The sequence below is a fragment of the Tetrahymena thermophila genome, assembly GCF_000189635.1.
Source record: "Tetrahymena thermophila SB210 genomic scaffold scf_8254659, whole genome shotgun sequence".
NCBI classification, from domain to species: Eukaryota; Ciliophora; class Oligohymenophorea; order Hymenostomatida; family Tetrahymenidae; genus Tetrahymena; species Tetrahymena thermophila.
The window spans coordinates 1,545,226-1,560,215 of NW_002476426.1; the positions used below are offsets into that span (position 1 = coordinate 1,545,226).

General features: G+C 21.7%; 3 protein-coding genes across 3 annotated transcripts; 1 reads left to right on the forward strand and 2 right to left on the reverse strand. All coding sequences in view use genetic code 6, as the record gives it.

Annotated features, from left to right (window-relative positions):
* Window positions 1-956: 956 nt before the first annotated feature.
* On the reverse strand, window positions 957-3,717 carry TTHERM_00052710 (AMP-binding enzyme family protein; the record flags this gene model as incomplete). The annotated part of the gene is made up of 4 exons (XM_001014967.2): window positions 957-1,390; window positions 1,447-1,668; window positions 1,724-1,815; window positions 1,868-3,717. 4 exons carry the CDS (start codon window positions 3,715-3,717, stop codon window positions 957-959), a joined length of 2,598 nt encoding a protein of 865 aa, XP_001014967.2.
* A 1,194-nt stretch (window positions 3,718-4,911) lies between these two features.
* On the reverse strand, window positions 4,912-7,389 carry TTHERM_00052720 (hypothetical protein; the record flags this gene model as incomplete). The annotated part of the gene is made up of 1 exon (XM_001014968.2): window positions 4,912-7,389. Exon 1 carries the CDS (start codon window positions 7,354-7,356, stop codon window positions 4,912-4,914), a length of 2,445 nt encoding a protein of 814 aa, XP_001014968.1. The 5' UTR covers window positions 7,357-7,389.
* Window positions 7,390-8,834: 1,445 nt separating this feature from the next.
* TTHERM_00052730 (hypothetical protein) lies at window positions 8,835-10,581 on the forward strand (the record flags this gene model as incomplete). Its single annotated transcript, XM_001014969.2, has 3 exons — window positions 8,835-9,595; window positions 9,713-9,844; window positions 10,140-10,581. 3 exons carry the CDS (start codon window positions 8,835-8,837, stop codon window positions 10,579-10,581), a joined length of 1,335 nt encoding a protein of 444 aa, XP_001014969.2.
* Between the last annotated feature and the right edge of the window lie 4,409 nt (window positions 10,582-14,990).

Below are 14,990 nucleotides of genomic sequence, written 5' to 3' on the forward strand. Positions count from 1 at the left end.
TATATTTTATTATCTACTATCTTTACGTTTTTACAAATAAGTTAATCTCTAAACAAAATTCTCCTTATTAATTCATTATATTATGAATTTATTTTATTAATTATATTTAATAATAAATATTCTAGTATTGTAACTACTGTAAACTCTCTCCATTAAGATTTTTCTAAAATAAATTATATTTTGAAAAGTCGTATTTAAACTAAATGAATCATTCATTTATTCTTAATTGTTTCTATAAATGTACAAAAGGAATTAATGAAGTATAAATTAAATTAACTATGATATATTTTTTTAAAATATAAAGAATTTAATACTCCAATTTTCCTAATTTTGAATATGGACGTTTTAAAAAAGAAGGAGATCTTAAATATCAAAGGATCTTAAACTAAAGAGTTTGTAGTAATAAAAAATATGAATATGATTATTTAGATTTACAAACATGAAAAAAATCAAAAATATTAAAAATTATTTTTTATAATTTTATTTATTTATACTATTTTTCAGCTTAAGATTTTATTTCTATTGTAATCGCAGGATAAGTTTTTTTAATTAAATTTTTATTTTTGTTATTTGAAAAATTTTTTAATTCTAAAATTTGAATTTGCAAAATGAATAATTAATTTCATATACAATATCTATTCTACTAATATAATTTTAATTAATTACTTCTACTATGTAAGTTTGAATTTATATTATTTAATCTTTTTGTACTGATTATGATTTTTTAGATATATATACATACATAAAAACTATCAAAAATATTCAAACTTTGAAATATAAAAATTTAAATATATTTATTTATTCATTTATTATTTACAATCATTTACAAAATAAGTTTTTTTATTCATTTATTTATTTAATCATTTATTATAGAGTGAGATTTTTTTTTTCCGTTAATTAGTTTTTTATTAATTTTTGTTATTTGAAAATTTTTTTTTTAGTTTATAATTGCAAAATCAACTGTCAAATTCATATAGACTGTCTATCCCTTATTTAAATAATTTATATGCTTGTTATCTTTTAAGTTGATTACTAGGAGTAACTAAGCCAAGAATTGAGAAGGGTGTAGTTTCAATATGAATCTTTTGAACGATTTCATACGAAAAGAGCTTTTGCTTTTGAGCTAATTTTTGTATATCTGAAATAATATCTACTTTTACTTAAGGGTGCCTACAGTTTTAAATATAAGAAGATGTTGGAAGACCATATTCTTTAGCTATCAAATCCACAAGATCTTTTTTAGGAACTACCACTGCTACTAAATATTTCTAAATTGGTGAACCATATATACAGATATCTGTTATGGAATTCACTTGCTAATATATTCTCTCCAATTTTTCTGGACTTACATATTCTCCTTGAGGCATCTTAAAAATATTCTTCCTATTGTCTATTTTTTATTTTATGTGTTATGTTAAATATGAAGGCTTGATAAATAGTTTTTACCTATTATCTTTATTGATCCGTTAGGTAAAAGCTGAACAATATCCCCAGTATGGAGCCAACCATTTTTATCGATTTCTTTTGATGTTTATTCTTATTCTCTAAAATAACCTTCAAATATACCAGGTCCTCTAAGGCAAAGCTCACCACGTATTATTTTTTAACCTGTTTCATCTATGTCGTCATTTGTATATCCCAATTCAATAACATCAATTATTTTGAATTCTTTTATTTTATGATATTCTAATTTATTTAAATTTTTGAAAAATAAATGTAAAACCTGTGTTCAGAGTTGGACCTCCAACATGACCTTCTGATGAATCTAAGGCATTTGTTATAAAAGCTAAACCAGTAGATTAAGTGCATCCATATCTAATTTAGTAAAGAAATTTGATTTTTTAATTTTTTATGAATTTAATTTTACGCTTATATTATAGGAACTCCATAAACAAGTTTCAGTGTTTGGTGGACATGCGAAAACAAAGGGGCAGAAGATGAAAATGCTAACCTAAGGCGTCCTCCAAGGGAATTTCTAAAACTCTTAAAAATGATATTATCATAAAATGTATGCTTGACATCAGCTGTTGGAGATTATCTATGAGCTTACAGCTTTTATTCTAAGGCTTTTTCGTTTATCCATCTTTCAACACCCTCCGTCTTCTTAAAGTATTTATCCTATATAGTCTGGTAGAGTTTATTATAAAATGAAGGAACAGAGCAAAATATAGTGGGACGAAGTATAAACATGTCATCAATTAATGTAGAAATTTCTCCGCTATAAAATCCTATTGATGCTCCTGCATATAGAGCAGCATAAATTGATACTTTTTCATATATATGGCTTAGGGGAAGATAACTTAAATAAACATCATCTTATTAAGGTTTTAAATGAGAAATATTCCAAACACTTGCTAAAAAGCTAACAAAATTCCTATGGCTAAGCATTGCTGCTATAGGCTTACCATTATCTTGTCTTGTTGTATAGCAAAATGATTAAATGTTATCAGGTGATATCTTAGGAAATGGAATAGTTGGTAATTGAGCTCCTTTATCTATAACAAATTTAAGTGTAATTACATTAATTCCAATTTAATCTGTGAAAAATTTTTGCAAAATTGATGGTATAAACTCATCAAAGCAAATTATATTTTAAAGATTTCCAAGTGACATTACAACTTATGCTTTCTAAGAGCTTCTAATCATTCTATACAGTCTTTCAAGTTCATTTCTACCACAAAAAATTGAAGATAGCTGTGTATCCTCGAGGATAAATGATAAATCTGATGCATGTATCTACTCAGGTATAGGAACAGTGACATTATTGTACAACACATTGGCACAATCAACAATAACCCATTCTTCTCTGCTTCTAGACCAAATACCAACTAAGTCTAGAGTTTATTTTTCTTGCTCGTCGTTTTATTCAGTAAGCTAAAGTGACCTTATTCCTGTTGCTAAATTTTTGACTGTATTGAAAAGGTCTTTGTATGTTTTCCAACAATATTCTCCTCCTTTTGCCATTTATTTAGCTCCCATCAAACTACTCTTTCCATTAGTTAATATAGAAGCTTTTTGCAGCTCAAATTTCTTATTTTCAATATCAATTAAAGTTTATTTCTCTGTAAAAGATAAATTTGTAGACAATTATATTTATTGTATTCTTTTTTGTCTTTCATATTCTGTTTTAGCACCACCAAAATCTTACTGGTAAACAATATTTTAGAAGCTAAGATTAGCGTTACTTTCATTATTACTCTAATCATTATATTAGCCTTATGTTTAAGTCTTTAAAAGACCGTTATTTCTAGAAACACTAAAATATTATTAATTAGCTTGAGTAGGATTAGTCTTTTGTTAGTTATTAGATGGATTAGCTATATTTAATTCAATATTTGTTTGATTAGTTACCATGTAACCTCCTCCACCACAACAATTTAAATCATCTATCGATTGTTAATACATAGAATTGACTTGATTCTGTTTAAGTACAGCTTGCGAAGAGTTTCTAATGATCTCCTATCCATTTGCATTTGAATTAAATCCTTAAGTTGATAATAATCCTGAAGGATTAGGTAATAATCTCGTACCTAGACATTGCCTATGTTCAAATCGTGTGAATGTTTTCAAAATAGCATCTTGCATAGTTTATATTTCATAATGTGGTGTAATAACTAAACTATCTGTGCACAAAGGATGCCTGTAAATGCAAGATTCCCCAGGAACTTTATCACTGATAGGAACAGAATAAACTATCTCGCTTTTTGTGTTTCCCATTTAACTTCTAATTAATTTTTATGATTTATCTAAAACACTTAAGATAGTAATCTCTTTAAAAGTGCTACTTATTTAATTTTATTGAATGAATTATTTTAACGAATTAGTTTTTATTTTCTACTTAATGAAAAAGTTCTATTAATTTTTGAATTCTTTATTAATAATTTATTTGATTTGATGAATTAAAAAATTGATCTTCTATGTTTGTTGTAAACATAAAAACATATCTTTTGCTAAATTCTAATATTCATAAAAATAATTAATTTTTTTTAAATTTTAAGTGTTTTCTTTTTTCACAATTATATGCAACAAACACTAAATTAAAAATTTTATGTTTAAAATCCTTTTCTTAAATTTCTTAAATTTAATTAAAAATAATTATTTGTAAATTTTTCTAATTCTATCTAATAAATAATTTAAATATTTAAAAAAACAATCAAATTTTTAAAAAATCTTCACATTATTTTTTTAAATTTAACTAAAATATTTTTTGAAAATATTAGATTGGCAATAAATAAATAAATCATTTTTAAATCCTAAATTTAATAAAAAAAATATAATTTAAAAATATTTAAATAGTTATTTTAACAATAATATTGAACACTAAATTTAAAATTTATATTAAAAACCCATTTCCTAAATTCCTTAAATTAAATTAAAATAATTATTTATAAACTTTTACAATCCTATTCTATAATAGACTTAGATATTTATAAATAAGATTACGAATACATTTTAAATTTTTTAGAAAACAATAATTTATTAATTTTCTTATAAAAAATTAATTCTATTTAACATTATTAGATGAACTAATTAATAACTGTAAAATTTTTATATTTTACAAGTATTTTAAGTTGTAATTTTATTTTAGTGTTTTAGACAAGATAGCTAAATTTAAAATTTTATAAAAATAATAAGAAATAATGTTAGCTTAAACTATGAAAATAATTGATTAAAACTACATTTTTATAAACAATATAAAAATTTTGTTAAGATTATAAATTTATTTAATAGTAAAAAATTTTTTGAAAATATTTGTCAGAGATAGCTTATTTAAATTAAAAACAATTTTCATTTGCGAAATTTGAATACTCAGCAAGTAATAAATTATAAATTTATTACATATTTGCTTACTCACTTATTTAGTTTTATTTGAAATATTTTTGGTGAAAAATTTCAAAATTTTCTTCACAATCATTTCTTGGAAGGAGAATTTTATTTTCTACTTTGTTAAGAGGTAACTCTCTTAAATTACAAATTTTAATTTCCATTCATGTGTACTGTACTGCTTAGTCCTTTTTTTACTTTTGGTTATTAGGTTGCTTTAATGTTACTCTAATTTGCATTTTTATCCATAAATTATTGTAACAAAACATCAGGTATAGGCTCAGTATGGTAGTTTATTAGAGCTTTTAATGAAGTGTTATCTATTTAGTATTATTATACTTTTTAAATAGGAGGCTTGAAGAATCTTTGTTTGGTATTTATTAAAAGGTACTTTTCCTTATCTTCCAAGCTGTGCATTTGCTAAAATTCTTATGTTTGCTAAATTTCTAATCCACTTGTTTATGATATTTAGTTTGGGCTCTTTAAATCTATATCATTTAGTTATAAATAGAAATCTTTACTTTTTTGAAATTAGCTATCTTTTGAGCCTTAGCTTTTTTAATTTTATTCATACTTAGTTTAATAAAATGTGCTGGGATTTTAATAGCTCGCTTCAAGTGTTTCTCTTGTTTTTAAGGTATTATCTTCTTCACTTATATTTTCCTTATTCTTTTTTTTATTTTAAACATTTGGATTGGTAGAGCTAGCTTATTTTGCTTCTGATTTATTGCTATTAGAATTATTCATTAAAACTCTGCTTTTTTAAGACATGGGAGTCACTTATTATTTCCAGTTCTCTTTAGTTAAGAAATTTTAGTTTAAAATTTGTAACTATTTATTCTCTATTTATTTTTTTTATTCATGTGCTCTCTTTAAATTGCTAAACTCAACCTCATTGTAGGACTCTAGTTTCTCTTCGTACTCTGATTCTATTAAAGAAAGAGATTTCTGATTCATAAAACTGTTATCTATTAATGTGTTGTCTTTATTTAATTATTAATTATTATCTATCTGGGAAAGAGGTCTTTTTATGTGCAAATTATGAGATCTAAACTTATAACCCTGAGGAGACAGTATTCTACAATTCCTAAAATTAGATATTGGTGATATTTGATTCTGAATGAAAATATTTTCTTTTTAGATTTAGTTATTTGAATTAACAGACACTGATCTAGGGGGTTTTATCTTAAATAAATTTTAGTTTCTTTTAAAGGTTTATTCTTTAAATTTGCTCTAGATTTATTTATATTAGTCCTTGGTTGTTGTTTATTAGCTGCTTTTTGTTGATATTGGCTTTTACATTTAATCATCCTGTTATTATTATATTTTAGATTGAATGACAGGAGTAGTAAAACAAATGTTCCCTCCTATTCTTAATGAATGAGATCTTTTCTTGCTTTTATAATTAAAATCGTTAATTGATTAAGTCTTGAAATCCTTTTATAAATTAAATTTATCTTGCTCATCTGGCTCTGTCCTTGCTAAAATATTTTTTTAAGTATAATGAGAATTTTTGCTATTAGAATCAGATTGGTTAAATTCAGAAGTAACAAGCTGATCATTTTAGTTTTCTGGTTTGAGAATTTTGATTTAGATTAATTCATTTTTAAATTATGGGCATATACTCTCATCTTAACTTTAGTTATACTAATTTGCTAGAGGGGATAAATGATACGATGAATTGTTTGTGTAATTAGTTTTTTTTTTACCTTTTTATAACTCTACTCCAAAGCTATTTGAACGTAGAATCTTAGTGTCCAAGTAATTATTCAAGAATTAAGCTCTAGATTTTGAGTATTTTCTGACATTTTTCTTATATTTCTAGGTTTAACGAAAATCTTTTTCAAATTCTTTGTGGTTAATATTAGATTGAGCATTAACGATCTTATTGATTAAATTAATATTTTATTATGCTATTTAACGTTATTCTTCCTTTCTAAATTCACTATTCAACGATTTACGAAGAATAGATGTATTTTATTTAGAATTGCTTTACTTTGTGCTGTTTATCATACTAAAAGTATAATCTTATTCTGGATAGATAAAATCTTAATGACTACTTTATTCTCCAGAGCATTAGGTATTTGAATGTTAAAAGATATTCATTTGCTATTTTTCTTCCTGCTCTAATAACTGAGATATAGTTTATATTTCTTCTCTAAGCATACGCGACTTTGTTCTCCTTTTTTTTTTCAGTTTATGAGGTTTTTAATCAATAAATAAGCGGGCTATGGAATCTGGCTCACCCTTTGAAATCTCCTACAGTCTGTTAATAATTTTTAAATTGTCTTAGAGGATATTTTGTATTTTTTAGCGAGAGTTAAATTCCCTCGATTGTGTAAATACTCCTCTCATAGAATCATGAAAGTTATTAAATTTTTTTTCAGGAGATATGCCTTAGCTAATGCTATAGCTTTAAGACTTTTTAATATTATCAAGCTCTGTTTTATGTTTTTCATACTGTTTCTTATTTTCTAAGAGGTTGATTAGATTATTATTATTGTTGTAAAAGTAGACTAAACTACTCTTCATATTATCTATTTGTATATATTAATTTGGTTTTTTATAAACAATAAATATAAGTAAATATTAATTAAATATTTGCAATATCTGCAAACCAACTAAAAAATCTGTAAATTATAAATCAATTAATCAACCAAACTAATTAGTTAATTAATATCTTAAAAATAGTAGATAAAAAATATTAAAAAATCTTATTAAATGTTTTTTTGTAAAAAATTTATAAAAAAACATTTTTACTTAATAAAATTATTTATCTTTTTATTTAATATTAGTTCAGTTAAAAAAAACTTATTTGCCTTTTAAAATTATATTATATAATAATAATATTTAAAAATTTTTATTCTATTTTATTTTATTTTTTCTAATAGAAAATTATTATAAAAGAAAAGTTCTGAAAACAATAACTATTGATTTAGAATTAAAGTACTCACCTGAAATTAATTCATATCGAATATCTTCTAAAATTATTTGATAGTTGTAAATACACTTTTACAAGTGGTATATCTATTCTTAGTTTACTTTTTCATATTAATTTTATAATAAATTTAAGTGTAAATATTAATTTAGCTTTAACAAAACACAGTTTCATAGCACTTAAATATTTTAAAACATAAAAAGTTTTAATAAACTTTGTATAAAGCAGAAAAATTAATTCAATATATTATTGAGAGTAAAAAAACTTATTTAAAAATCTAATTATTTTGGTTTACTCACTCAATTTTATTAATATTGTTGTGATGTTACTAAGATTTCATATTTTTCAAATTAGGAATATCTAAATAAAAGTAAAAGATTAGAGTGTAAAATTTAATTATTTATTTATTAAATATATGTTTAATCTTTAACATCTTCATTTTTTATGGTGTTATTATTACTTATTATTTTCACTTTAAACTATAAATGAGTTTTAAAAAATTACTTTTCAGATAACAAAAAATTATTTTAAAAAGGTGCGCTAATAGTGATTTGTTTAAAATTCATTTATTTTTATTTTCTGTTTCTCCGATACTATAACTTTTAATAATTGATCTATTCACTATTTTCTTTCCTCATTCTATAGGATAAAAAATAGTTACTAGTTTTACTTATAAAAGCTTATCAGATAAAAATGGCTAAAATATTTAAATGTTCAAATAATAAATACCTTATAATCTCAGATCATTTCAATTTTTTATATGTAGTACCCTGAGGTACTGCCTATTTTAATGTTGGTGTGAATGAAGCTTTAAAAAATTTATTATAAAAATAAAAAAAATAGAATACGGTATTATTAAAAGTATAGATAGAAAGTTTATTTAGTGATTCAAAAATTCCGATTTTGATTTTATTTGTAAAGGTAAATGGTAAATTTAAATGAATAATATTTATCATATTATGATTATTATTATTTCTTCTATTACTATTTTATCATTTAAAAAAATAACATTTATTCAATAATTCTTAAATTAATTTTCAACTACAAAGGTTTTCCCTTTGTATAAACCAAAATGCATGACGTTAAAAGCAGATATTACAATAATAAATTTCCCATCAAAACTATTAAATTATTAAAAAAAATAATTGAAAATAATCAAATGGATCTATCTTTTATTAGTGAAGACTTAAGAGATGAGATTCAAAAAATAGAAGAAGATATACTATTTATCTTAGACTAAGTACACAACAATCGCTAATATATCAATAAGCATTTCTAGAATTGCATGGTTAATTATTTCTTAAGAAATTTAAATTTCCCTCTTCTCAGCGATATAGAGCCTAGTTATACCTGTTCAAAAACTATGAATAACGCAATTTTATAAAAATACATCAACTCTGAAGGTGCTATCTATCTTAAACTTATGAATGGTTATTTACAGGAGATATAGATTCTAGGAAAGCTGTAACTGTATCGCTAAACGCTGGTAGAGATGATAATGATAACTGTTAGCTCATCTAAATACCGATCCACTGAGAAAGGTGTTTTACCAGAAAGTGATTTAAAAAATAACAAAGAGTATCAATCAGAAATATGGAAAAAAGCTTTTAGCTTATTTTTACTATTTCACAGTTATAACCAAAACATAAAAGGGATATTTGAAATATGGAACTCGCTGTTTCCACATAACCAAATAACAAGAAAAAGAAAACAAAATATTAACCATGTAATTGTGGTACCTACGAGAAGCTAATCGTAGACTGACAAATATATAAATGCTTCCTCTGATTAACAAAAGTAAGAACAATAAGAAGAAGATGAAGAAGAAGAAGTGTAATAAATTAAAATAAAAAACTTATAATTTTATTTGAAGACGAGTTAAAGGATAAAAATTTTAGTTCATAATAATTCCAAAATAAAAAAAGATTAACTTAATTTTAATAATTTAAGGCAGTAAAGTTCTGATACCATAAGTCCTAATTTATCGAGTTTTGAATCAGAAAATACATTCTTTTTAAATCTAACTCAGTGTTGCACTAATCTACATTTTAAAAATAACACTGGAGATATTTCCTTCCTGAGGTACTTAACATTTTTAAATGACAAAATTTTTGTTTATCTAAAAGCATTTTTCTCATCAAATTAATTTTTAGAAAGGATAATCTTGATTGATTTACAATATTTTTTATTAATTGAAATACCCATAGTAATTTTTTCATAAATGTGTATCTGAAATTTTACCAATATTTTTGAGCTGCCTATGTGTCTTTTCAATTTATTTTTTTAATTCGTGTATTCTTAAGAGCGAAATTAGTGAAGATTTAAAAAATTAGCCACTGGCTCTCTATTTAAATAATTTTATTTTTATATAAAAAAGAAGCTCAGAAAATTAAGAAATCTATGATATGTATGATCACCAACTAAATATGAGCCTTAAAAAGGATTATTTGGTAAAATCAAATGCTACTGGGTATGCTGAAATAAATCCTACTTTTCCTCTTCTCCATTAAAGAAATGAGGATGCTTCGGATGAAAGCTAAAACTCAAGTATATTTATGATTCAAAGAATCTCTTCAAAATTAAAAAATGAGAAAAGACACACACCTCCGTAAAACTCATGCAGCTTAGGAAGGAAAATAATCAAGCTGGATGATAAAGACACATAAGATGGTTTTTTTGATCCCTTCTAATAAATACCTAAGCTTCCTTTTTCTGAAGAAAGTATTTTAGATATTTAAGATAGTATTGGTGGAGTTTCATCTTCTTTAGACCCTATTAATTAGATATATCAAGATCAGAAAAATAGCTTTTAATCTTGAACAGCTATGAACGAAAAGTTCGAATAATAAATAAAAACATCTCGAAAGTTTTAGTTTTTCGCCTTATAACAAAATAAAAATAATTTTTTCACAAAACATATAAATTGCTACATAAATAAAGAAATATTTTCAATTTTTAACTCTTTCTAAATATGATACTTAGTTATGTATAAGTATGCTTGTATTATCTATCCAAATATTATTTGTAATCAATAAAGTGAATATTCATTTTTTAATTTATTTCCTAATGATAATATTGAAAGTTATTTCAATTTTTTAACTCTCCAATCAAAACAAAAACAGTGATGAGGATGAGGTTAATCACTAAAAATTTTTCAAATTCCCTAAATGAAACAATTAAATTCTAATATATGAATGAATTATGAATTTAAAACTTAAAAAATATTAGTTTTTAATTTAGGTTTAATGTAAAATTTGTAGTCAAAACGTTTTCCTCCAACTTTATTTTCAAAAAGTAAATTTATCCTATACAACTTGCATAAAATGAAAAAAATAATACATTATATGGAATGATTTTTTTAAATGGGTTAAACAAATCACTTTACTTTTTTATCACCTTATTAGCTTAATAATATAATATTAGCACTAATTTTTTTTTTAATTAGAAAGATGGTAAAAAAAAGTATTTATATATTAAATATACTCTAAAACTAAAATAATTGGTCATCTGTGTATTTAGTTTTTCAATAATCAAGTAAAATTACTCACATTATTCAAGATTTTCATGTAAACACTCTATTATGGCATTTAAATATCATCTTTATTATAATTTTTTTAATATTTTTATTTAATGGTATTTATTGCTCTATCTTTCCTTTGCTCATTAATATATTCTGCCATAAATAAATTTGGAGGGAAGGTAAAAATATATTCAAACTAAAAGTTTCGACCTAAGTTTCTAATATGAAGAATTTGAAGTAACTATGATTTAGTTATTTTTAAATGAAAGAAAGAAAGAGAGAAAGAAAGAAAGGAAGTAAGCAAGTAAGAAGGAAAGAAAAGAACTAATTCTACATGCTCATACAATTTACTAGAAATTTATAAAAATGCCTCTTTAATAAATTTAAATAAAGTTAGGAACTAATTTAAATGATACTACACACACAAATTAGAATCAGTCTTGAATATGTTTGATCTGTAAATAGAAAAATTTAGGAGACAGTTAAAAATTTGAAAATAATAGCTTTGACTTTTGATTAATGTATAATTATTTGATGCGCTGTCTAAAATTTTATCATTAATTTTATTTGCAATTATTTTAATTTCATCATAATTTTGGTATATTTTCTTAGATTATTGATTTATGAGTAACATAAATACTGTAAGCATTTTAGAGTTGAATAGAATTTAATTTAAATCCATGATTAAAATGAGTGTTACTCAATCTATTCTTTATTTAGTGATAGAATTAATTATTTTTAATTAAATTTATTATTAATAAGGCATTAAAAATCAAAAATAAAAGAGACCTAAATTATTTGAGTCTGTCTGTATGTGTTACATACAATTTTAAAAAAAGTTAAAAAAGTACACAAAATGGGATGATAGCAATATATTTAGATGTTTTTATGAATTTTAAAATTTATTTTTATTTTATCATTTTAAATCTTAATACGAAAATTATCTTACAACAAAAATAATTTTATAAATCTTATTACATTTGTTTTATAAAGTACCCAATAAAATTAAATTATATTTTTTTTCAATAAATTTCATTTTTTATTTCTCAAAAGAAAAAATGTTTAAAACAAATTGATGGATAAAACAAAAGCATTATGTTTATTATTTAAAATGTTTATTAGTATAATCAATTAGTTTTTAACATAAAATAATTTCATTTAGGCCTTTAATATAAGCTTAAATCAATGTTTAACATATGTGCCAATCTAAATTTATCATTAATATAATTAAATTTTTTAAAAAAATTATTAAAAAAAGTTAATTATTCCTAATCTAAATAAAATAATTTCTTAAAACTCTGAGCTTAACCCACTTAAAAAGATTTATATTTTTTTAAAATAGATTTACTATTCATTACCAATGAAGTTTACTTTGGTAGATTTTAAAAATTATTGCTTCATTAAAAAATAATCTTTAAAAATCTTATTCAGATTAAAAACTTTTTAAAAAACCCAATTCAGTTAAAAAATCAAAAAACAGCTGTTAACTTTCAATATAAAATTTTATTTAAAACTTTTCTACTTAAACTAGCCTAAAATTTTAATGTAAAATATGATAAAACCTTATAAGATAAAGTAAACATTATTTCTAACCAGTATTAAGGTGTAGAGTTGAAAAAGTGTTTACTATTATTTTAAGTAAACAGAATTTACCTTAAAATATAGAGCAAATATTAGTGTTTTAAGTGAGTAATTTTACAATAATTCTTTTCAAAATATATATGAAAAATTATGACTATCATTATATATTTGAATACTTTGATATTCTCCTTCATTTTAAAAATATTTTTAAGATATTATTACAAATATTTTTATAATTTAAAAAAACAAAATTGATAAAATACTTTAAATCTTTTGTAAAATAAGCCAAAAATTGTAGGGACCCTTAAAATTAGTAAATTTTAATTAATATTATCCAAATACTTCATCTATCATAAATATTCCAATAATTATTACCAAAAAATATCAGCTATCAGTCATAATACTAAATAATATTTATGGAAAACAAAATTTTTAAAATCTTAGAAAAAAAATATTGAAATAGAAAAAGAAATAAATCTAATTAAATGATTTAATTTTTAGTAAATATGCATTTTCAAATCCCATACAAAATACAAAGTAAAATTTTTATATTATTTATTTAAATATTTGATTGCTAAAATAGACAAATTTCCAAAATAGATCAATATAATAATTTTGCATTTTTAATTAATTATTAAGCAAATATTCCATCAATTTAATTTCTATAATTGAACTTAGCAACTAAGAAGCGCAGTTTAACTTAAACTTTTTAGTAAATAAAAGTAAAAGGTTATTTTTAAATATTTTTCTTTTTCAAATTTGCTTTAAAATGGAACATAAAAAAATTTTTTCATATAGATATGCAAAAATTGTATATATTAATGCCAATCATAAATATCTAATAATTATTCTAAGCTGGCTTAAGTATTTTATTCATTCAATCAGATATTTAAAAACTTTATTTAGTAAATTCTTATAAATAACTAAATTTTGTTTATTGTTTTGGCATTTGGTTTTTAGTTTAGAGTTTCAACATTTTAAGAAATTTGCATAAAAATAAAAATGATATATAAGGATATTAGAGGGAAAAAATAGTTGATTGTTCTTTGTTTAAAATGATTATAGATAGATCAATATCTTGTATAGAGTCTCTTTAGTAATATTTAAGAATCCAAAATTATATTTTATAGCTATTAATATATTCTTTTTAAACAATAAAAATAAAATTTATCTGATATTTATTTTAAATGTTGCTAATATAAAATTACAAAACATTAAATTATTCTAAAATAGTAATTTAAATAAAATCTATATTTTTTTGATTGACTAAACTTTAAAATATAATTAAAAATGGTTAATTATTAAACAAAATATTAAAAAACTATAGGAATTTAACCATTTTCCAAAAATTAATTGAGAATTTTTTAAGTAACAAATATAAAAAAACTAATTAATTTTGGATGTCGATTTAATACTTAACTAATTTTAACATTTTAAAATAAAATTGAAATAAAATAATTGATTATATTTAGTTCACTTTTATGAAAATAAATAATATAATCTAAATTTTTAATTTTTAAATAATTTTATATAATTCCATAAATTAAAAATGTAATTAATTTTTACAATTTTAATTTGTTTATTCTATTAGTAATTTAATTATTTAATTATAAATATAATATAAAAATCTAAAATTATTTACAATGATAAATAAAAATAAATTGATTATGTAATATTTATTTAATGTTTTTAAATAGAATTGAAATTAAAACAAAACTAACTAAATTTAATAATATAGTTTATTAAAAAGAAAAAAAAAATATTTAACATATTTTAAAATGTTTGATTCTAAATAAAATCAAAAGAAAATATTTAGAATAGTTAATTGAATTTAATAATTATAACATATCATTTAAAATTTTTAATATAATTTATTATTCATTAATTTAATTCTAAAAATAAGAGTGTCTCTTTAATAAATCCTAGTTAATTTAAGGTTTTTTTATGTTATATCTTCTAACTAAGATTTTTTTTAGAATTTAACTGTTTTATGGACTATTTAAAAGCGTTAAAAAATTATTTTTTACTGTTTTAACTAAGAGTTTTTTTAGATTTTCAATGAAAAACTTTTTATTTCTAAACTGAAATATTGATTTTAGAAAGTGATGTAATTAATTTGTATATTTT